The sequence below is a fragment of the Thermobia domestica genome, chromosome 8, assembly GCF_964235325.1.
Source record: "Thermobia domestica chromosome 8, izTheDome1.hap1.1, whole genome shotgun sequence".
Classification (NCBI taxonomy): Eukaryota; Metazoa; Arthropoda; class Insecta; order Zygentoma; family Lepismatidae; genus Thermobia; species Thermobia domestica.
Genome location: NC_137461.1, coordinates 170822734 through 170846166, shown reverse-complemented (window position 1 = coordinate 170846166; position 23433 = coordinate 170822734). Strand labels below are relative to the sequence as shown.

Here is a 23433-nt window from a genome sequence, read left to right as displayed (position 1 = left end):
AGTAAGAATAAACCTTATTTGTTACGATAAGAAAAATAAAACACGAGAATCAGGCTCACACACAAGCATTTGCTTATGTGAGCCATTTTCTATCTTTTTTATTCTTTGCATAAAAAATACAAAAAAATCGCAATATAGAAATAAGTGCATTGAATTAAGTTACGCAACACTGGGAGATAGACATGACTTCTGGAAGTCCGAAGTCCTGTCATCTCTGAGTGCCGGGTACGTTAAACTCTACTAATGAAGGGAATCTAGGAAGTCCAATTTCCTTTAAAGAAGTAATAGCACTTATAAGTAGAAAATTTATTTGTTAATTTCTGCAGCAGTTATTTTTCTTATTCTTTCATTTTATTTACATTAATATTTTGTATATTGTTATTTTATAATTTAATATGTTTATGTATATTCTTAATATATTGGATACATCCAATATATTAATTTTCTTCTTCTTCTTCTTCTCCCAACTGGGCTCGCGCTTACTTGCGCTTGCACTCACTGACCTTATCTGATCTCGCACATACTCGGACCCGCGCTCACTTCTCTCCACTAGGCTTGCACTCACCCGGGCTCGCGCTCGCGCTTAGTTCTCTCAACTGAGCTCGCACTCACTCGGACTCTCGTTCACTTGGGCTCACGCTCTCTTCTCTCGACTGCGCTCGGGCTCATTTCTCTCAATTGGGCTCGCGCTCATTCGTGCTCGGGCTCAGTTCCCTCAATTGGGCTCGCGCTCACATATTTCATTGGGGCTCGAGCTCACTTATTATTGAGCCCGAGCCTAGTTGAGCGCAAGAGCCATGCTCGTGAGGAGCTTGTACACCTTAATGGGCTGATTAGTGGCGTATGCCCCCTCCAATTTCAACCCCTGATGGAGTTGTTACAATTAATCGGAGTTTTCTAACTTTTCCTATTTTTGCGGCAGCCCAAACTATTATCTAAATCGATTTTTGTTAAAATAATGTGAGTCATTTTTATATCGATTTTCACTGTTTCGTGGATAAAGCTATCATTTAGTTACAGAATAATGTTTTTTCTTACTTCATAGAAATACCTGACACGTTAATACTAAACTTCGTTAAAACAGCTGCTTTAACAAAATGAACTAGTCCTACAAGTCATAGGTTGTTTATGCAGCTGAAATTTGAAATACTGTTGATTGATTAATTGTTTATCTTTCACCGTCCCCTTTCATCAGCAAGGCTATATGAGACATGGACTTATAGTTTTAACGTGGAATCTGAACCACTGTCGTTCAATACTTTCCCACAGGGAATCGATAACCAAAGTCGCGCATGCTAGCCATTAGACCAGTGGGAGGGCTTGTAATACTGTTGTCCAAAGATTTTTATTAGGAATAAATTATAGGTGATTTTTTTTTATCGTTTAGTCAGCGTTTTGCAAAAGCAATAGTTTAAGTTGATTTTCTGAATGTTCAAGGAAACGGATTCACCAAGCAAAGCAATATAACATTTGTCAAGTAGGGAAGAAACAAGCCAGGAAGAGAGAATAATTTTTCCTGCATATCGTTGGCGACCCTCTTTAAATGTCGCGGACATAAGCTCACCACTAATAATATAATTGTGTTATAAGATAATTAATGCAATAAAGAATACCGGTACAATGATGATAACTAACTACATTTATAGGTTAATTAATTTAATTGCAAAGGAAAATAAACCTGAATAAAATAAATACAAGCAAGCAATGGAAAAATAGCAAACGGAAAATAAGTAGATTTTGAGTATTAAAATATAAATTGAAAACGGATTTGGACAAACTGAAGAAAGCAATCCAACCCCCTCTCCTATGCTGAAACTTTCGGTGCAAGAAATTTTGCAGCACAGAAATATCGGAAAAAGATTTTGGGGAAAGGGTATTTTCTTTTTTTTTCCGCTATGGCTGAAAGTATCTGATATATATTTCATTTCGCTTTAGAAAAACGTATGATGGGTATAAAGAGGTATTAAAATCTAGACTGACTAGCAGTAGGCCTAATTCAGTAGAAAATAGAGCTATTAATGCTATATATCAGTTGTCAGATATAAAAATAAAAATCTTGCAGGGTTTAATGTATTAAACGTGGGCGGATTTTAAGGAACTTGAAATAAAATGCTACTGATATTTAAATCTGGGCTTTGACTACTAGTAGGCCTAGTTCCTCAATAGAAAATAGGCTATATGACTAACGTCATATAGAAGTTATCAGACATCAGAATAAAATATTAAGAGTGTTGCATAGCTCAAGTCTTAAGGATGTCATCACATTTGCAGACCAATACTTATCAAATGAATCTCTTTCTTATTTACTAAGATCAAAACAACTTATGAACCAAAAAAATCTTAGTAAATAAGAGATTTGTTTGAGTGTTGGTCTGCAAGCACGACGGCAGCACTAAGAAGCAAAGCCTAAATATATCTGAGTATGATGATTTCGTAAACTAAAAAAAAAAAAAAAAAAAAAAAAAAAAAAAAAAAAAAAAAATTAAAAATTAAAAATCACCAGTCCTGTTAGCAAGCAAATTCTATTATGTAAGTACTCATGCCTTATCAGGAAATTATTTTAATGCAGTTGATGAATTGTCAGGCTTATAAGAAAAATTTGGTTCGAAAATTTCCAGGGCCAAAATTAGGCTTACTGTCGCGATGCTTCACATATTAAACTTGCAACATCCCTATTTTATTCTGATATCTGATAACTGCTATACGACATTAGTAGCTCTACTTTCTACCGAGTTATTTGTAATTGTAGTCAAAATCTAGATTTTAATATCCAGGGCATTTTATTACAAGTTCCTCAAGGTCTGCCCACGTTTAATACAACGCAACTCCGCAACGTCCTTATTATTTTTTTATACCTGATAGATAAGTTATATAAGATAGTCCTCCATTTTCTGCTTAGGAAGTAACTAACACCTGAATTTCAATATTCGGTGAATTTTATTACAAGTCCCTCAAGGGAGCTTATGTTCGCTATCGGCGAGCTTTTGTTTATTGGGATTTAAAGAAGCTACAATTAAATAATACATAATTATTTCGCTCGACTTTTCTATGAACGCACAGCTTCATTAGTTGCTAGTAAATAAATTTCCTACTTCGCAAGGTCAAGTAGTTTCCTTACTCTATGATCTTACAAAAAAGCTTGGGTCATGGAAGTTGTTACTGAAACAACAAAAACAAATACCTGCCTCAAACAAATACCATCCTCTCATAATAACCATGAAAAAGTCGGTTCTCTATCGAAAGGTTTGAAGTCCTCTGGACAAAGAAATGACAGCTCAGACCTCAAGAATGTGCTTTTTCTTTTTGTAAAGTTGTTTCATTTTTCCTTTACAATTCTGCACATGGAATTAGTTTTCTATTTTTTTTTTTTTTTTCACTCTAAAGCAAATGAGTCCGCGTGAGTGTGAAGTGAGCGCGGGCTCGCACTCAATTTAACTCGCGCTCGCTCGGGCTCACGTTCACTTCTCTCAACTGAGCTTGCACTCACTCGGGCTCGCACTCACTTCTCTCGATTGGGTTCGCGCTCACTAATCTCAAGTGGGCTCGGGCTCACTCGGGTTCGCGCTCAATTATTGAGCCGAGCCCGGTTGAGCGTGAGTGCCGAGCTCACGAGCGTCGGGCTCGCGAGTTTGGACACCTATGGAGTGAACTAGTGTTGAGGATACCTGGATTGAAATTAGAGATAGCATTAAAATTTCAGCAAAAGAAAAATTGGGACCCGTGGAAATAAGTAGGAACAAACCATGGTTCGACCAGGAATGCATTAAACTAGCAAAGAAGAGAAAACAGGCAAAATTACGCTGGCTACAAAATCCGAATGAAATAACTACACAAAATTTCGCAGATATCAGGCGGGAAATTTCCAAAACTTTTTAAAAAAGAAATGCGATTTTCTGAAAGGTAAAATTAAGGAATTTGAAGATAATAGTAAAAATAAAAACATCTGGGACATGTATAAGGGAATCAACGAATTTAAGAAAGGCTATCAACCTTGTGCTTATATATTAAAGAAATCTGACGGTACAGTTCTCACTGACACGGATAGCATCTTAAATAGATGGAAAGATTTCTTTGACGATTTGCTTAACACGCAACCAAAAACTAGTGTGCGTGGAGAAAAGGAGATACACACCACAGAACCGTATATTCCAGAAACCCAACCGAATAGAAGTAGAAACCGCTATAAAGAAATTAAAGAAACACAAATCTCCGGGTGTAGATGAAATTCCGGCTGAGTTAATTTTAGCTGGAGGCGAAAAATTGTGGAACAAGATACACAAACTCATTCTCCTTATCTGGAACAAGGAAGAATTGCCACAAGAGTGGAAAGAATCAATCATTGTTCCAATTCACAAGAAAGGCGACAAAACTGACTGTAATAATTATCGAGGCATTTCTCTTCTGTCAACATCCTATAAAATCCTTTCAAATATTCTATTAGCAAGACTGACCCCATACGCAGATGAAATTATTGGAGATTATCAATGCGGATTTAGACGAAATCGATAAACTATCGACCAAATATTTACCATTCGCCAAATACTCGAAAAAAAAGTGGGAATACAATACCCCGGTACATCAACTATTTATTGATTTTAGAAAGGCGTACGACTCGGTTAGGAGAGAAACATTATACAACGTTCTTACAGAACTTGGAATACCGAGAAAGCTAATTAGATTAATTAAGATATGTTTAAATGAATCCCAAAGTAAAGTCCGGGTAGGAAACTTTTGTCCACGAGTTTTCACGTCGAAAATGGCCTGAAACAAAGAGATGCGTTGTCGCCATTATTATTTAATTTCGTTCTGGAATACGCTATAAGGAAAATCAAAGATAGCAACCAGGGCCTAGAGTTGAACGGTATTCACCAGGTTATGGCATAAATTTAATAGGGGATGATAGGAGAACAATAGAAAAATGCAGAGATCTTATTAAACTCTTGCAGGGACATGGGTTTAGAAGTAAATGCAGAGAAAACTAAATACATGGAAGTGCGTCGGGACCGGAATACAGCAAATTGTGGATGCGTTAAAATATTAAATAATACTTTTGATAAAGTGGGTAGTTTCAAATATCTAGGATCAATATTAACAGAGGAAAATCATATTCACGGAGAAATTAAATGTCGACTAAAAGCAGGGAATTCGTGTTACTATTCGGTTCAAAATCTCTTGTCATCGCGAATTCTATCGAGGAATTTAAAGCTTAAAATATACAAAACGATAATCATGCCTATTTTTCTGTATGGCTGCGAAACATGGTTACTTACTCTGCGGGAAGAACATAGACTGAAAGTATTTGAGAACAAGATCCTGAGACGAATATTCGTACCCAAGAGGAACGAGAATGAGGAATGGCGGAAATTTCATAACGAGGAACTACGTAATTTATATGGTTACCCAACATTGTTAGGGTCGTCAAGTCTAGGAGGCTTAGGTGGGCGGGTCATGTAGCTAGAACGGAAGAAAGTAGAAACGCTTTCAAAGTCTTGACTGGAAGACCAATCGGAAAACGACCATTAGGAACACCTAGGCGCAGATGGGAAGACAATGTTAAGATGGATCTCGCAGAGATTGGAATACAAAGTAGAAACTGGATGCAGTTAGCTAAGGATAGAAATCAGTGGAGAACTTTTGTGAACGCGGCATTGAACCTCCGGGTTCCATAGGCCATAGAGTTAGTAAGTTAGTTAGATTGTAAGATATGATTAGAAACTTGCACACCATTTGTTGAATGCAACTACTGTACGTTTGCTAGAACTTCCAACTGAATTCAAAATGACCTAAGTAGCTCTGCAGCATAACGGAATAAGGCATGACATTTTCACTTCTTCCTTTGTCACAATATTACTTCAATAAGTAACACGTGTAGCAACTTTGAATACAGGTATATATATATATATATATATATATATATATATATATATATATATATATATATATAGAGAGAGAGAGAGAGAGAGAGAGAGAGAGAGAGAGAGGTTGTTTCAAAACAATACCGACAACGTTTGGGAGGTGATTCCTGACACCAAGATAAGACAAAAAGTTTAGACCAACCTGAGTGCACAAATGCTACCTTTTGGAGTTATAGGCTGCCGAAAATGAACTTTAAAGGTAGATAGCTCCAATACTATGGGACCTACTGGGTATTAATACTAAATTGTATGATCTCTTGCTTAGTATATCTGCAGAAAATTATGATGTAATAATATTAACAGAAACGTGATTAGATGATAATATTTTTAATAATGAATTTATTGACGATCGATATAACGTGTTTCGTAATGATAGAGTAACTAAAGGAGGAGGGGCTGTTCTTGTTGCTGCCTTGAATAAATACCAAACTGAAAATATAGAAATTAGTATTAATGGTGTCGAAACAGTGCGTATTAAGTTACAGTTTGTGATAAATACTTTTGTTATTTCAACGGTTTATTTTCCACCAAAGTCTAAATTAGATGAGTATGTTGAATATTACCGATTAATGGAAAGTATTATTATTTCTAACCAGTATCAGGTAGTGATTGCTGGTGTCTTGAATATCCCTGAAGTTAAAGATAATACTACCGACCTACTACACAATGGTAACATTTGTATTGCTCTTGCGAATTTTTTCTCTCTTTGTGATCTAAAATTGGTAAATGATATTAAAAATAAAAATAAGAGGACATTGGACCTGGTTTCTGTTAATCAAAGTACAAATTGTAGTATTGCTAAAAATGCTTGTGCACTATTAAAAGAAGATGATCATCATCCATCTTTGCTAATACAAATATTAGTAACAGGAAAAATAACTTATGCAAAACAGAGTCAGGTGACAATGTTTAATTATAGCAAAGCTGACTTTGTTAATATTTATACTTCCTTAAGAGACGAAAATTGGGATGTAGTAATAATGAGTTATAATCCTGAGAGTGCACTAAACAAATTTTACGACATTTTAACAATATTATTAATAAGAATGTGCCTAAGAAGGTGGTAAATGCAAGACATCATTATCCTCCCTGGCTCATTCCATGTCAAATGAACCAATATCAGATTTTATGGTTGCCCTTACATCATGGATTTTCTTCATATTTTGTCTGTGGGTAGATACCTATGAGAAATGACCACAGGAATATTTGCAGATTTTTATCTCCTAAACGGACCTCAGGAAAAATAAATGAAAATCTGGCATTTTCCGAGACTTCTGCCGCGGAAAAATCAACACGTAATGTTAAAAATTCTGTAACTCCCTTATTTTTCGGCCAATTGAAGTGTTTCTGGTGTCAAATTAAAGCTAATAGTCTCTACTGTTCAGAACTACTGTTGAATCAGAAAACGTTTTTCATAGAAAACAGACACAAACTCTGAAACACAATTTGTATGATTTATATGTGATTTTTGTAGAAAATCATATCTGCTAAATCACTGAAAACACAACCGCCACATTTTAACCTCAAATTCACCTAAATATGTTCAATAGTGCAAAAATGAAAAGGGTGTTTTTTGTGGTTTGTCAGTAAGAAATTATAATGCAGGGACACGACTTATGGCATGTTATTAACATTTAACATTAACATGTTATTAACTATAGAAATGTTGCATTTTGTTGGAATGTTTACTACATTGCTTACATTTGGCTTGGTTGAGATGAACGCCTAATGTGCAAAAATTAATATATTCAAACATTATTTTATGAATACGGAAGGATATCATACATATTGAATGAAGTCAATTGCAATGACATTCTCGCTCACTCACTCCCCATCACACATATCCACATTACTATTACTAGTGGGTCTAATGACCAGGTGCCTCACGTAAATTTCGAAAATTGCGCCGTATAGAGTGGATGACCGCCATTTTGAAACTGTACATTGGATCACTTGATTGTTATATACACTAAATTTTATATGTCTTTTGCTTCTATTCTCAAAATTTCAAGTCAATACTGAAAATTACGTCCTGGAGTGTAGATGGCCGCCATTTTAAAAATCGACCGTCATTTTGAAAGTTGACATTGCTCCACTTTAATATTACGCACAGTAAATTGTATATGTCTGATGCTTCTATTCATAAAATTTCAAGTCAGAAACCCGAAAACTGCGCCCTATAGCGTGGATGGCCACCATTTTGAAAATCTGGCCGCCATTTTGAAATTTTACTTTTGTTCACTACCAAAATCTATAAAACAAATTTCGAGCTCCAAACAGATCGTTCTATGCTTGAAACATTAGTTAAATATGTTGATGAATTCATCAATACTCTAGTTAATAAACTGGACACTTTGACAAAACATCATTTCATTGCCAAGTCTCAGAGTGCTTCCCTGAAAGAAGTGAAAACCAAATTAACAATTAATGAATGTCTTATATTGGTAGATTTAAGTGAAAATTACACCTGCATTGTGCAAGATGCTACTCAAGGCTTCCATTGGCACAATATCCAAGTTACAATACACCCTGTTGTTGTTTATACGAAGAAAGATACGGACCTCATTGTCAATGTGTTTCATTAGTAACTGTCTAAAACATGATATCTGCACGTTTTTTACATTTCAGAAGAAATTCATACAGTACATATTAACTGAAAATCCAAACCTCACACATGCAATTTACTTTAGTGACGGATCCGGGGCACAGTACAAGAACTATAAAAACTTTATTAACCTTTGTCACTATCATCAAGACCATGGCTTAACGTCTGAGTGGATTTTTTTTTTTTTTTTTTTTTTTTTTTTTTTTTGCCACAAGCCATGGGAAAAATGCATGTGATGGAATAGGTGGTACCATTAAGAGACTTGTTACTAGAGCAAATCTCCAGAGAACTACAGATGGTCACATTTTAAGTGCAGAAGATGTGTACAAATTTGCTGCCGAAAATGTAAAAGGAATAACATCATTCTATGTTGATGAAAACGAAATAGAAGAAAGCACACAGTTTTTGGAAAAACGTTTTGAAACTGCCAACACAGTACCAGGAACAAGAGAAAACAATTTCTTCCAGCCTCTGCATGGATCAACCCTCCTTGTGAAGAAAACATCATTATCAAAGACATCATTTCAAGCTGTGTTTGAATGTAAGGAAAGGGATACTTTCATCAAAGTGTCACAAGAGAAGTTTTACGCTGTTCAGTATGACAGGAAGTGGTAAATAGGAAAAGTCATTGAAATCTCCTACTTTGAGAGGGATGCAAAAGTTCAATTTATGCACCCGTCTGGACCTTCGAATACATTTTTTTGGCCAGAAACAGAAGCCTACATAATTTATATGGTTTACCCAACATTGTTAGGATCGTCAAGTCCAGGAGGCTTAGGTGGGCGGGTCATGTAGCTAGAATGGAAGAAAGTAGAAATGCTTTCGAAGTCTTGACTGGAAGACCAATCGGAAAACGACCATTAGGAAGACCTAGGCGCAAATGGGAGGACAATATTAAGATGGATCTCGCAGAGATTGGAATAGAAAGTAGAAACTGGATGCAGTTAGCTAAGGGTAGAAGTCAGTGGAGAGCTTTTGTGAACGCGGCATTGAACCTCCGGGTTCCATAGGCCATAGAGTTAGTTAGTTAGTTAGAAACAGAAGACTATTGTTGAGTGCCATTTGCAAACATTATCAAAGAGGTTCCAGTGCCAAGCTTGAAAACACTTTCAGGAAGAAACTACTTCATTGAAGACAGTGTTCAAACATTAGTTGCTGAGACCATTTATACTTCAACTTACCAGCTGATGCAAAAGAAGGGGACGTTTTAAACTTTAATTTATTCAGGTATTTATTTGTAGTTGTATCTGCCTGTATATGTGTAACTAATATGTTGTTGTAACTCCTACATTTTACCCAGATATTATTTGTATATCTCTGTGAACATAAAAAAAAACCAACAGTGTGCCAGTGAATTGTTGTACAATATTCAACGCATGTTAATAACGTGCCATAAGTCGTGTCCCTGCATTATAATTTCGTACTAACAAACCACAAAAGACACCCTTTTCATTTTTGCACTATTGAACATACATATTTAGGTGAATCTGAGGTAAAAATATGGCGGTCGTGTTTTCAGTGATTTAGCAGATATGATTGTTTCACAAAAATCACATATGAATCATACAAATTGTGTTTCAGCGTTTGTATCTGTTTTCTATGAACCACTTTTTCTGATTCAACAGTAGTTCTGAACAGTAGAGACTATTAGCTTTAATTTGACACCAGAAACACTTCAATTGGCCTAAAATAAAGGAATTACAGAATTTTTAACATTACATGTCGATTTTTCCGCGGCAGAAGTCTCGGAAAACATCAGATTTTCATTTATTTTTCCTGAGGTTCGTTTAGGAGATAAAAATCTGCAAATATTCCTGTGGTCATTTCTCATGGGTATCTACCCAAAGAAAAAATATGAAGAAAATCCATGACATAAGGGCAAATGGCATTGGTTCATTTGACATGGAATGAGCCCCCTGGTTTTCTTCCTCAATCATTAAATGTATAAAGGAAAAAGAATTTTGTAGAAAACGGCAGAAATACTCGGTTTATTATCATAATAAATTTGTTGAATTGAGAAGCAAATTAGAAAGTATGATTGATTCATCATATAAATTATATATCTCTCAGATAGAGTCTACTCTTGTTAAAGATACAAAACCACTTTGGGCATTTATAAAAAATAAAAAAGTCAAATTGCTGTATGACTATAAAAAATGAAGTATTGATGTCAAATGAATTGACATTTAATGCCTTTGCAGATTACTTTAAAAATGTGTATTCTCCTACCCCTTGCACATATAGTAAATTTGATTCAGTTGACACGATAGTTTCTCAATGTCTTTCTCTATATCCAATTACTGATTCGAAATACAATGAAGCTGTAAAAAAATTAAAACCCTCAAAACCTAGTGGACCTGACTTGATTCCAGCGTACATTTTTAAAGGTTGCTGTTCAGTGTTGAAAATTCCGTTATGTCATATTTATAATTTAATTTTAAAAACACAAATATATCCTAAGCTCTGGAAAAATTCAAGAGTTTGTCCAATCCATAAATCAGGTAATCCTTTAGAGATAGGAAATTACAGACCCATTTTGGTTATTTCAGCCCCATCAAAAATACTTGAAAATATATTATACAGAAGAATATATAATCATGTTAAACCATATATATCTATTAATCAACATGGTTTTTGTCAAGGAAAATCCACTGTAACAAATTTAGTTAACTTTGTTCAATATATATTTAATTCCTTTAATAATGGAAACATGGTTGACACAGTTTATTTGGATTTTTCAAAAGCTTTTGATACTCTGGATCATGATATTCTTCTAAATAAATTGTCTAAATTTGGTTTTTGTGATAATTTTTTAAAACTGATTTCTTCTTATCTGAGTGATCGACAACAATTCGTAACATATAGACATACAAATTCTTACATATATAAAGTAAATTCTGGGGTATCACAAGGTTCCAATTTGGGACTTTAATTTTTTTTTTTTATTATTCATTAATGACTTAACAGATATCTTCAAATACTCCAAGTGTTTGTTATTTGCTGATGATGTCAAATTATTTAAAGAGATAAAAACACTCACTGACTGCAATGAATTAAATTCTGATTTATCAAGGGCATACAAATGGAGTTTAGACAATACGCTATATTTTAACTCAAATAAATACTGTGTTATATCTTTTTCTAGAAAGAGAAAAGCTTTATGTTACGATTATCAATTGTCTGGAAAAAGTTTAAAAAGATGTAATGTTGTAAAAGATCTTGGGGTCACATTGGATGATAAATTAACCTTTGAATTTCATATTAACAAAATGTGTAATTAGACTTTCAAATTACTTGGATTTGTGTTTAGAAATACTCAGGTGATGAAAAATGCATTTGCTTTGACTAATTTATTTAATAGTCTTACAAGAAGCAAGTTAGAATATGCTAGCCTGATATGGTTTCCTTACACTAGAAAGAATATAGAGAAAATTGAACGTGTACAAAGTAAGTTTCTGCGATTTCTTTATTATAAAAAATACAATAAATCCTCGTATTTTTAAAGGATTTCTTATAAATCTTTACTCGAAGAATTTGCTGTAACTTTGTTATATACCAGAAGAGAAATAAGTCAACATATCTTTTTGTATAAAATTATTAATGTTGTTATTAATAATCCCGACTTTTTTAATGTAAAGAAAGATGTATTGCGTATTAGGTTACCTTTTTATTATGGTACTTCACGCTCTAATTTTCACCAATTTTCACCTGTCATAAGGCTTAGTAAAAAACATAATGAACTGGTGCAACGTAACTCAAATACTGATTTTTCTTTACCATTTAAAGTATATGTATCAAAAATTAAAGTACTAGTTTAGATTTTACTTGCTGTTAATATTGCATAAAGATTTTATTTTTATTTTTGATACATATCTAGGTAAATATATTTAAAACTTGCTGGAGTGCAAGTAGGAAGTTTCAGTTATAGAAGCAAGGTGGAAATGAAATTGATAGTAACTTATTTGTAATTATAAATTGTAAAAGCATTATGTATTGTAGAAAAAATGTTTGTATCACTGTGCATATTGCAATATTCTTTTTGATTATTGTAGTTAATACTGTAATAAATACTTATATATGACGTCTTCTTTTTCTTTTCTGTTTTTTTTCTTTTGTAATAATATTTGAAACATATGCTTGTACACCAATTGTAATTGGGGGGAAACCCCTGTTATAGATAATAATAATAATAATAATAATAATAATAATAAATATTTGCTTCCAATTACTGTAGTCGGGTCAAGACTTCACTTAAGAACTAATATGTGCCCTATCCAAAACTACAGGTTTCGTAATCCTGCGGTACTCACGCAACAACTTTTATAGAGGGAGTTTTGCTACGGACATATAATTTGAAGTAATCAACTATCTCTATAAAAATTATTGCGGTAGTACCACAGGATTCTGAAACATAGATATTTGGATAGGGCACATACTAGTTCCTACGTGATCTTGACGCGACTACAGTAGGTGCCATATTATTGGAGCTATGGACCTATCACTTCCCAAATGTCGGTGTTGTTTTGAAACACCCTGTATATATGTATATGCAGGGTTAACAAAAAGGTACGGCAAAATTTGGAGGTGGATTTCTTATGGGTAGACAAGCAAAAAAGTTCATATGGCCATATGTCAATAAATGCATCGTTACAGAGTTACGGCCATTGAGCCGTCTGATGCTGTGAAATAGTCATATTCTGGTCGTCCCTTAATGTGATTCAATTTAAACCTCAATAATTAAGCTAGGAAGATAATTTTGGTATTAATGCATTCCTGAAGAATGAAGCTTTCGACAGATATGTATTTCATGTATGTGGAGGGTACCACAATGGACGGGGAAGGGTAACAACGTAATGCAAAAAACAAAAACAGGTAGTTCCCCTCCCCGTCTGCCGTGGACCCCCCCACCTACATGAAATACATATCGGCGGAAAGCTTCATCCTTCAGGAATACATTAATACCAAAATTATCTTCCTAGCTTAATTAGGGGTGAGCTATTGAGGTTTAAATCGAGTCACGTTAAGGGGCGTCCAGAATATGACTATTTCAAAGCATCAGACGGCTTAATGACCGTAACTCTGTAGCGATGCACTTCCTGACATATGTTCATATGGACTTTTCTGTTTGTCTACCCATAAGGAAGTCGCCCCTAAAATTTTGCCGTACCTTTTTGTTACACAATGTATATTTCCATGATTCTTATATGTTACTGGAAATTGATTAGTTGCAATATTGACCGGTCATGTGTAAAAATAAAATGAAGCCTTTTATGTCTCACGATTATGTTATTTAGGTTAAGATGGAAGGCTATGAAATTACAATTTGTAGAATGATAATATGGGAGGGAACGGAAGAAACATGAAGATAATCTTTCCCCATGTTAAACCATGGCAATATTACCTTGTGTTCGTTTTAGTAGAAGTGAACTGCACAATTAAGCATACGTTTCGTGGTTTAAATTGCTCTATCTCTGGTCACCCTAACCACATAACAAACCTCTGATTAATGATTATTCACGAAAAGGAACACGTATAGTCTGGTTCAATTAACATTTTTAGGAATTTGTTTCGCAAACGCATTAGTATCTTTACTTGTGTAGAAGTGTTAGCGCCAACAGTACACTGACCGACTTTTATTTACGTGGCTTCGGTCGCAGAATCCGATTCTGCAGTAAAGATAGGGGGTTTCTATTTGTAATTTTGAAGTAGATCTCTATCTCCTCCTTAGTGGCAAGGGCAACTTCGTCTAAGCATAGTTAAATAGCTGTTTTAAAATTACTAGACACGAATTTCGTGGTTTTCTAAATCAAAACTGTATTTCTAGAGACGTTCCACCGTCCCGACCTTTTTATAACATTCTTCATATAGTAATACCTAATCTACCATTGCATTTGGTATATAAACTTCATAATACTTGTTCTTTGTTGCTTAATTATCACCACTATTACATAAACAGTTAACATATATCCTTAATACCACTACCATTTGCTATTATTTGATTCCGTAATTAACAATCACACTTACTTCTTACACCAGAAACGCAACAATTGCTGAAAATAAATTATTATGCATTGGAAACCTGTACTTACAGTAAAATTATGCCTATCCAAAAGTAATTCACCCAATAATTTCAAACTTTGCCGGCGGGTAACATAGTTCTCAGAGTTTAGTAGTCTCTGGTAATGTGAAAATACTTTGTCGTAATTAACTTCCAAAAATTCTGCACACAATATTTTATGGCGTGTTAGCAATTCCTGTAAGAAATAATACCAGAAACGAAATTATAAATGAGGACACCAACACTTTATTAATTACTTTAATGATTATAATAATCTGACTAATTTTGAAGCACGTACTCAGAAAGATCTAACGCGTAAAATTATACTTCAACAACACAAAATTCTTGTATCTGTTAGTTCTGACACAGAAACTACTTCACAATAGTAATTCAAGTTAACAGGGGTCAGATGTGTGTACCTTGGATTGCTGCTACTCGTTTAAAATCTGCTTCATATCCGAGGTCTCTTGTGGTTATATGCTTAGCATTCGCGCCCTAGGTGTGGCAAATGCTGGTTCAAGCTCCAATGGGAGCTCACATAGTTTGGATACCACGTTTGGATTAGTTTCGCATCTCACACGGCCTTGATACGGAAGGAATGTAAAGCATTAAACCAATCACCTAACTTACTTATATCTAATGTGCCAAAATACCGATACTTCTAACTTCTGACTATAACCGTAAATCTTTGAATATTGGATACATAAAAAAAAGCTTGAAAGTAAACGAGAGGGGGGAAAGGTACCACGACTAACACACCCTGTTTTGTTTTTCTAGTACAGAGAGACTAAAAAATTAAACACAAAATTTGATAATTACAACCAACATTTTTGAAATACACATCGATGCAATGTTAAAGGAGATAAGTCAGATGTAAAATTCAAGATATAAATAATCTGATCCCATGTCAGGAAAGCCCGGATCGAAAAGGCCACACGTCAAAGGGTTCTCACTCAAAGAGGCCAACCGGGTTAAAAAGAGTCCGCGTCCAAAGAGCCTTAAATAGATCGCCTCATATCGAAGTGCCTAAATTACATACATATAGAGGACGATAGTACATAGTGGATCGGAAGACGTTATACATTTATTTATTGCACCAATTCGCCTAGTGCCTGTCGTTTATTCTGGTTTTCTATTACGCACTTGCGAGTGAAATGTCAACAATGGATCCTTCTGTTGTGTGCTAAAGTGAGAAATCTGTTTTGCTTGTGGTAAAGTAAAAAACAAGAGAAATAGAAGTGAATGCTGTGATTTACTCTGTAATTTTCAATATTACGGACAGAAGTAGGTAATAATGTAATTTAACAGTTTATTTTTTTCTTCTTCTTTAATAGTTCCTTGTAGTAAGCAACTGTTTGCGTTAACACCAACAAGTACACAGTGCATCACATCGGTGTAGTACACAGTGAACTGATCCACTCTGTACCCCATTGTGTTTATAGTAGTTCAATATATTTGGTATACTGATTTAAAAACACGTCGTAGTATTGCCATCTCACGGAGCTTCTGCTTTCATGTTACACGCTGCAGAATAATGGTTCGACCACGAGGAAAGACACGCAAAATAGGAAACGTTAAAGACATTTCAATGAGAGACGCAGTGCAATTAGTGGTGGAGCAGGCATAGTCTATTAGAAGGGTTGCTAAATTAAAGGACATTGGTTACACAACTTTGAACAGATACGTGTCAAAATATACGAAAGCTCCATGTGACAATATTAAAATGGAACCAAATTATTCGATGCGACAAATATTCACATTGAAGCAGGAGCATTTACTTGCGGAATATATAAAAACGTGCACTAAAATGTGTTACGGCTTGTCTAACGTGGCTGTGAAGTGTTTGGCGTACGGACTTGCTGAGAAAAACAATATATCGATACTTGCGTCGTGCGAAAAAGCAAAAATTGCAGGTCTGGAGTGGATAAGGGAGTTTCTTTATTGTAAAAGATCTTAGTATTCGAAAGCCAGAAGCTTGTAGTTTTTCAAGATTGACGTCATTTAACAAACACAATGTTGAGACATTCTTTAGTAATTTACATAACTTATATATGAAATATCCCGAATTATGTAATCCTTCAAGTATTTTCAACTTAGATGAGAGAGGAACTACAATAATTCAGACCCAAGAAAGTAATAACAGAGAAAGGAGCCAAGCAATTAAATCAATGTATGAGTGGTGAAAACGGGGTCTTCGTTACAACGTGTCTGACAGTGAACGTACCTGGTACATTTTTACCACCAGTTATGGTTTTACTACTAACTTTAAGTATCCAGAACTAATAATTCTCTGGACAAGATATCAGTTTAATTGTCTAAAAGATTTTTATAACAAAACCATTTTCATTGTTTATTTTGATATTTAACTCCTGAAATTAATAAGTATGTTATTAAGATGCTTGTAATAATTAAATTATCACTTTTATTTAGAATTTGATCATTTATTTGTGTTTTGAGCTATAGTACAGGTTTTGACGATATTGCTTACAGGTGTATGTACATTTGTAAATTTTTAAGATGATGAGTCACTTTATCATATGATTATATTCATTACCTTCAATACTTTGTTCCTTTGATCCAATGTTTACGTATATATGATCCACTGCGTACGATGGTGGTGCACAGTGAACCAATTTACAAACATTAGCGGTAACTGTAACTGTGCCATACAGAGCAGCGCAACAAATTTAGAAAGTACTTAAGAATGTAGTGGAGACATGTGCCCAACTTCTACAGTAAACAACTTCCAGTAATACATATATTTAACGGATTTATGCTGGAAGTTTTAAAAACTGATCCACTGTGTACCTCCCATATGTTTTATATATATAACTCGCGTTTTCTAGCAATTGACGCGTAAATCTATCATTTTGTCGACTCTTTGACCTGTAAAATTTTAAGCTGTAAATCAAATTTGACTCGTAAAATTTGCGCCCAGTAGTTTCATTTGTTGCGAGTTTTTTATCATTGTAAGAACGTGATGTGGTGCGGAACAAATTTGGTGTACTGATGAATACATATCAACAAATAAGATGTAGAGAAACAAGATTGAATCAACCTGGTGTGAACCGGTGAGTTATAGTAAAGCAACAGAATGTCGTTTTCCGTTTTGCAACAACAAGAAGAAGAAATATTCATGATTTCTTATAAACAGTAAGTTGTGGTAACAGTTTGAAGTCTGGCGTGGTTTAGCATTTTTGTATTATCGGAGTGCGTATTTTTTTAAGTTTCCCATAAAAATTCGAAACGAAAATTAGAGAGTAGTTCTGCATCAAGAAAAAAACACACAAAAGTATTTTAATGAAATTTGGAAATGTGAATTTTTATGGTTGGAGTTTGACGGTAATGTAATGAAATGCCGCGATTGTATTGCTGTAGGAATTAGGTCGGGAAAGGCATTTGTACAAGGTACAAAGAATTTTTAGCGCAATACATTGCTTCACCATGCGAGTTCAGGAATACATAAACGAAGTCTTGTAATATTAAAACTAAAACGGAGCTCCTTCGTGGCTAAGCGGTTAGCATACGCGCCTCTGACGTGCGAGAACCTGGTTCAATTCCGGGCGGTAGCTCATATGGTTCGGATTTCACGTTAGTCAGTAGGTTTACGTCTCATATAGCCTTGCTGATGAACGGGACGCTAAACTTTATAAAAAATAAAATCATATCAAAACAAAAACGGGCATTGGAAACACTAGTTAAAAAGAGTTTAGAATGCAAAGAGGACGAGGTGAAAGAAGATGTAGGCAAGAATGCTGTATTGGCTGCTGCGTACTGGTTAGGAAAGGAAGAAGTAGCTAATTATAAATTCCTGTCATTAATAGAACTGCAGCAAATGTACGTAAATTAACATCTTAAGACGACATCGTATGCGCAATACAAACCTCATTCTGCTGTTATTGATATGCAAATAAGATTTTCAATAAAAGAGAAGCATTTGTTGGGTCGAGCACACACTTGGAACCTGTTTGGGTAACTGGCTTTCTGATGCCAAAACCTAAAAATGCTTTTAGGCAACAAATGAAGTATTATTAATACAAAGTATGAAACTTTCAAATACTAATGCTTTCAAAGTACAAGGGACATGGTATTTTGACATTAAAAAATGACGTTTAGTATTTATGTAACTGTGTTACCATGAGAATCAGGTAGTGAAGTAAATAATGCTATTAAAAGTACAAGGGCACATGCTATTTTTTATTAAGATAACAAAATTATGTCTTATTCTTGTGCACTTGTCATTTCTGATGAGGTTTTGGTGTGCACTTGGTAACCTGTTCATGCTAAACAAGCATGAACAATCAACACTGCATAAAAAACATCTTGATCCTACGTGTAATGCTTTATAAGTACAAAGGTATGTTATATTTTCCCTTAATCTACAATTGTGCCTTGTACTTAGATAACGCTTGTTTAGCGTCAATGGGTTACAAAGTGCACCCTAATCCCTTGTTTCATATAATTCGTCTTTTATTCTATTTCTGTTAAACTAAGTATATTCAGATTATATTACCTCAATTAACACTATAGCGTTTGTATGTATATATGCTTCAAGGTTAAAAGGATGCGAGTATTGGTCTGTGTTGACCATAAGTATTAATAATCTTGATCTTAACACAATATGTATAATTTCAGAAAAGAAAAATATATAAAGTGAATTGTGTGACTTGCTCCTAGATTAGTCCTTTCTACCTTCAGCTTTTATTTGCCGCTCCCCCCACCCATTTTGTTGTTCTTTATTTCAGCAAATTAATTCTACGGTACAAAGTAATACGGTACTAACCAGAGAAAACTGTGTAAAGTATATTGTTAAAATATTTTCTACATATTTTTCTTATCTTCATTTACAGATTGCTTTATGCTCTGTTCTGGAAGATGATGTAAGACAAAAACAAAGTCTCCATATATTGGATTGATAGTAGAAGAAATTACTGACATAATCAATTCAAAGTTAGCTGTGTTTTCTACAACGGTGTCTCCAATGGATGGTAAAACTTCTCTTACGTTCCTTGTAATTACAGTGTTCATAATGGTGAAGCCGAGACTTTATTCGAAAAACTGAAAGAGGTGTTTCAGGAGTATAACATTTCATTAAACAAAGTGTGTGTGGTTTGGCTTTGATGGTGCTGCAGTAATGGTGAGGAAAGTAAACGGTGTTGGTGCTAAACTTTGAGATGTGTCTCCAATTTTGAACTTGAAACCGGGACTAATTGGCCACAAATGTTATACGTCTGCCGACTCACTCATGAAGGACTCCTGAAACGTTTACTGATCTTTACATACTTTTAATATAATTGTCAAATTATCAAGAGTCATTTGAGAAGGACGAAAAGATAAACAGTTGGACAAGTGAAACCACTATACAAAATTACATATGGACAATTTCAAAATATTGCAGAGTACAGAAGGACTAATTAAGTCCAAGTTAAAAAAAAAATACAACGACTTAATTTGCGTATCAGTAAGAAAAGTGAATAAAGATAAGAATTATTTGAATTCACTTTTGCTCTGACCCATTTATACATAAATAGATACCAAAGATACTTCTGATTTCAGTAAATACCTCTCGTGGGGGTTGTATGATCCCCCCCCCAAAAGTACGGTATTTCGATGTAATTTATCAATAGTAAACATTATTAAAGCGAAACAATATTTGCAATTTTTATTTGATTGCAATTGCATAACAACAAACTTAAAAAATCACAAAAGAAACATTTATAAACTTACAACAACAACAAAAAGTTGCTTTTGAAGTATAATCTCTTTGAGTAACGAATGGAGAATTTAGGTCTGAATATAATACGAATAATATGCGGGAGTGACACGTGATAACCCACAAATGTGTATTCATCAAGATTTTAGGAACACTTACACTGTTACGAACATTTTTCGATTTTTGGTTTAAACCATTTAAAAAAAAAACAGCCAACCCTGATACAGGGTAGCTTTAGCAGCTTCTAAAGTTTGATGACTTAAAGAAATATCAAAGAACTATTGATCAGCTGTACAAGTACTATTCCAATTCTGCAGTCATATAATAGGCTTAGAGAACTTGAGGAAGTACTAAAATGTGAAGCTGTGTCATAAAACTAACCAAAGCCCATACATTGGCTGTTACTCTACAGCAGTAAAGGCTGTAAACAGATGTGAAACGCTAGTGAGTGAACTTGAACAACAAAAATCGTAATAAAAAGTCAATGATACAGACATTGGTGAATGCTACTAAAGTGTTCTTCAATTGAAGAGTATTCGGGGACGTAGTGACGGAGACTTTCTAAACGAAATACAGTCTTATGTTGGTCCTGATGATCAAGACGAAGATGTGAAATACAAGGACACACGAAATTCAGACGAAAAACGAGCTTTGTTTTTCATCTGAATTCTATCAACGGGAAGTTGAAAATGTAAGGAAGAAGTTCACTGCTAATCAAATTGACAATTTGGAGGTAAGATTCCCAAATGATTCCCGAGACATTTTAAGCTGTTTGATGTCATCTTCCAATCCCAAAAAGTACCCTACATTGCTAGAAAAACTTGCTACCTATGGAAATTCCCAGCTGGAGGCGACTGTTGACAGATTTGCCTCTATTGTAAATAAGGAAAGAATGTGTGATGATTTTACGATGTTTATGCACACATTGAATGGCTTGAAGAATCTATTTCTCAAAGAATTACGTTGCAAGTTTGTGGAATACAACTCCCAAGTGAAAGAGGTTTTCCTTGAGTGTTCACTTTTGGCTTTCCCCACAGTGTACCTTGTGAAAGAACATTCAGTAGAGGAGGAGGATTGGAACACTTTACACATATTATTTCTTTCTGAGAAACGAAGTAAATTTGTGGTTAGTGTGAAAGCCTCATACATTCTGATGCTTGTAATTTTATTTTACACATATCGCAGTGGACTAAGAAGCACAGCCTTGCTTTAAAGTAAACTCTATGAAATGTCCCAATCCTCCTAAAAGGTACGAGGCATAGGACGTGCTTGTAGGAGCGTTGGGGCACTTGCCTTCATTTAAATTAATTATATATGTACGTATTCTCTATTTACCTTTATTACCGTGCGTATTAAGTGTTTATAACATAAGGTAGTAAATATTAGACCAATACAAGTTTATAATGTGGATATTTAAGTGCTTGAAAGCACTTTGCACGCATATATATATATATATATATATATATATAACTGCCTGCTACATTCTTAAACAATGTCAAAAACATAGTTTTTCTAAACAAGGAAGAAACAGAAACAAGAAACACGAAATTCTGAGTTATTGTTCAGAAATAAAAACATCGAAAGTGTATTCCTGTGAAAGAACGAAAATGCTTTTAATACTTTATTCTTGAAATGTTTTTAACGGAATTCTCGATTGAACCTAGATCTATTGAAAATTCAAGATCAGCATGAAGACGACGTGTTCCTTTCTACTTATAGGCATCGGAAGGTGAAGGACAATATAATCCTCACAAATTACACTATCATCATCTACGTTAGGGTACACAAAGTTGTATGTTACTCCCTAGCTTCTTAAAAACTGAACCTTATATTCTCTGGCTATTATGCCTATTTTATTCAGTACCTTAGCAACATAAATGCACAAGTCTCGTTTTTGTATTAAACTTCAATAAGATGAAGTTGCCAACACTGATTTCATTAGTTTCTGCACTGACACTAGCTTCGGATTCTGAATCAACTGAATCTGAAGAATCAACAGCTAAAGGAAGTTCTGCAAGATCAAGCCGGAGTCATAACTGTCTTCATCCTCACATTGTCTCAGTTTGGTTTGCAAGCTTTCTTACATTGTGCACCAATCTTCTCTTTTAGTTCATTTGTAAGTCGCAATTGTTCTGGTGTCGAAGTTAGTATTATAGATTTTGTCGTTTTTCTTCCTCGTTTTGTGCACTGGCTAGATGAAGCTTTTGGGAACGGTTATATTTCTTCCGGAATTAAACGTCTGTTTGTGTAGTTAGGTACATAGAAGAACTGTCTAGTTGTTATAAGTTGTCTGTGCACTTCTTATGCACATTTCTAACTTTCTTCATTGTAATTCTACTGGAAAAGGGAATGTCATTAACATATAAATGAAAGCTATTCCGGAGTTGATTATTTAGATTTTTTTTAGAAATTTTTAAAATGAAAACTTAGAATTAGTTGAATAGTAGTTTACTAACATGTGCTGTTTTACATTATGCAATTTGTGTTATAACGCAATAATTCTATTTGGTTTTCTTACTCATAAAACAATCATTGACACAAAAATACCTTACCATCACGAAGGCTTTTTTACACATACTTTTGTTAAGAAGAAAGTACAACACAAATCGTAGCTTACATGTAACTACATACCTTGAAAGTGGAAAACGCATCGCTTGCTATGTCAAAGGTCGAAACTTCTACGTATCTGAAGAAATTAAAAAAGTCATCCGAATATAACATAATCTTCGCTAAGGCCTCGTATCGAGCACACTCTCTCAACATAGTTCCACAATTAAGAGCAATTTCTTGATGCTCGTACCTACAAGCAAACATACCACTGAATTAACACCCGAAATATTTTCGCAAGTAAATATTTTAATTTATACGATATAGTGCAGCACGATAGTAAACAAAGTGTGTGTGATTTACAACGAAACTAAAATCAAAAATTGTACTTCCTTATAGTTAAATAACACTTCAAACAGAAGTAGGCAGTTTGAAATTATCTTAAACTATCCTTTCCGTGGGACTACTAGCGTCACAATCTTGTCTCCAAGCGAGAAACTGAAGGTGAGAACAAATACCCAGCACTTGTTGACATACACACACTTTACTATCTATCCATATTATACATACATTATATATATATATGTATAAATAC

The 23433-nt window shown here is 34.4% G+C and overlaps 1 protein-coding gene across 6 annotated transcripts in view; it reads right to left on the bottom strand.

The window, feature by feature from the left end:
* Positions 1-23433, bottom strand: part of Mo25 (calcium binding protein Mo25) — a 201628-nt gene that overhangs the window by 54760 nt on the left and 123435 nt on the right. For all 6 annotated transcript variants that reach the window (XR_014132748.1, XR_014132749.1, XM_081769268.1 and 3 more), the window contains 2 exons: positions 22923-23091; positions 14610-14774 (listed from right to left, as the gene is read on the bottom strand). Coding sequence is in view for 4 of the 6 variants with exons in the window: in XM_081769268.1 (XP_081625394.1) it covers positions 14610-14774; positions 22923-23091 (334 nt within the window). In the remaining 2 variants the exon portion in view is untranslated. The remainder of the gene's footprint in view (positions 1-14609; positions 14775-22922; positions 23092-23433) is intronic.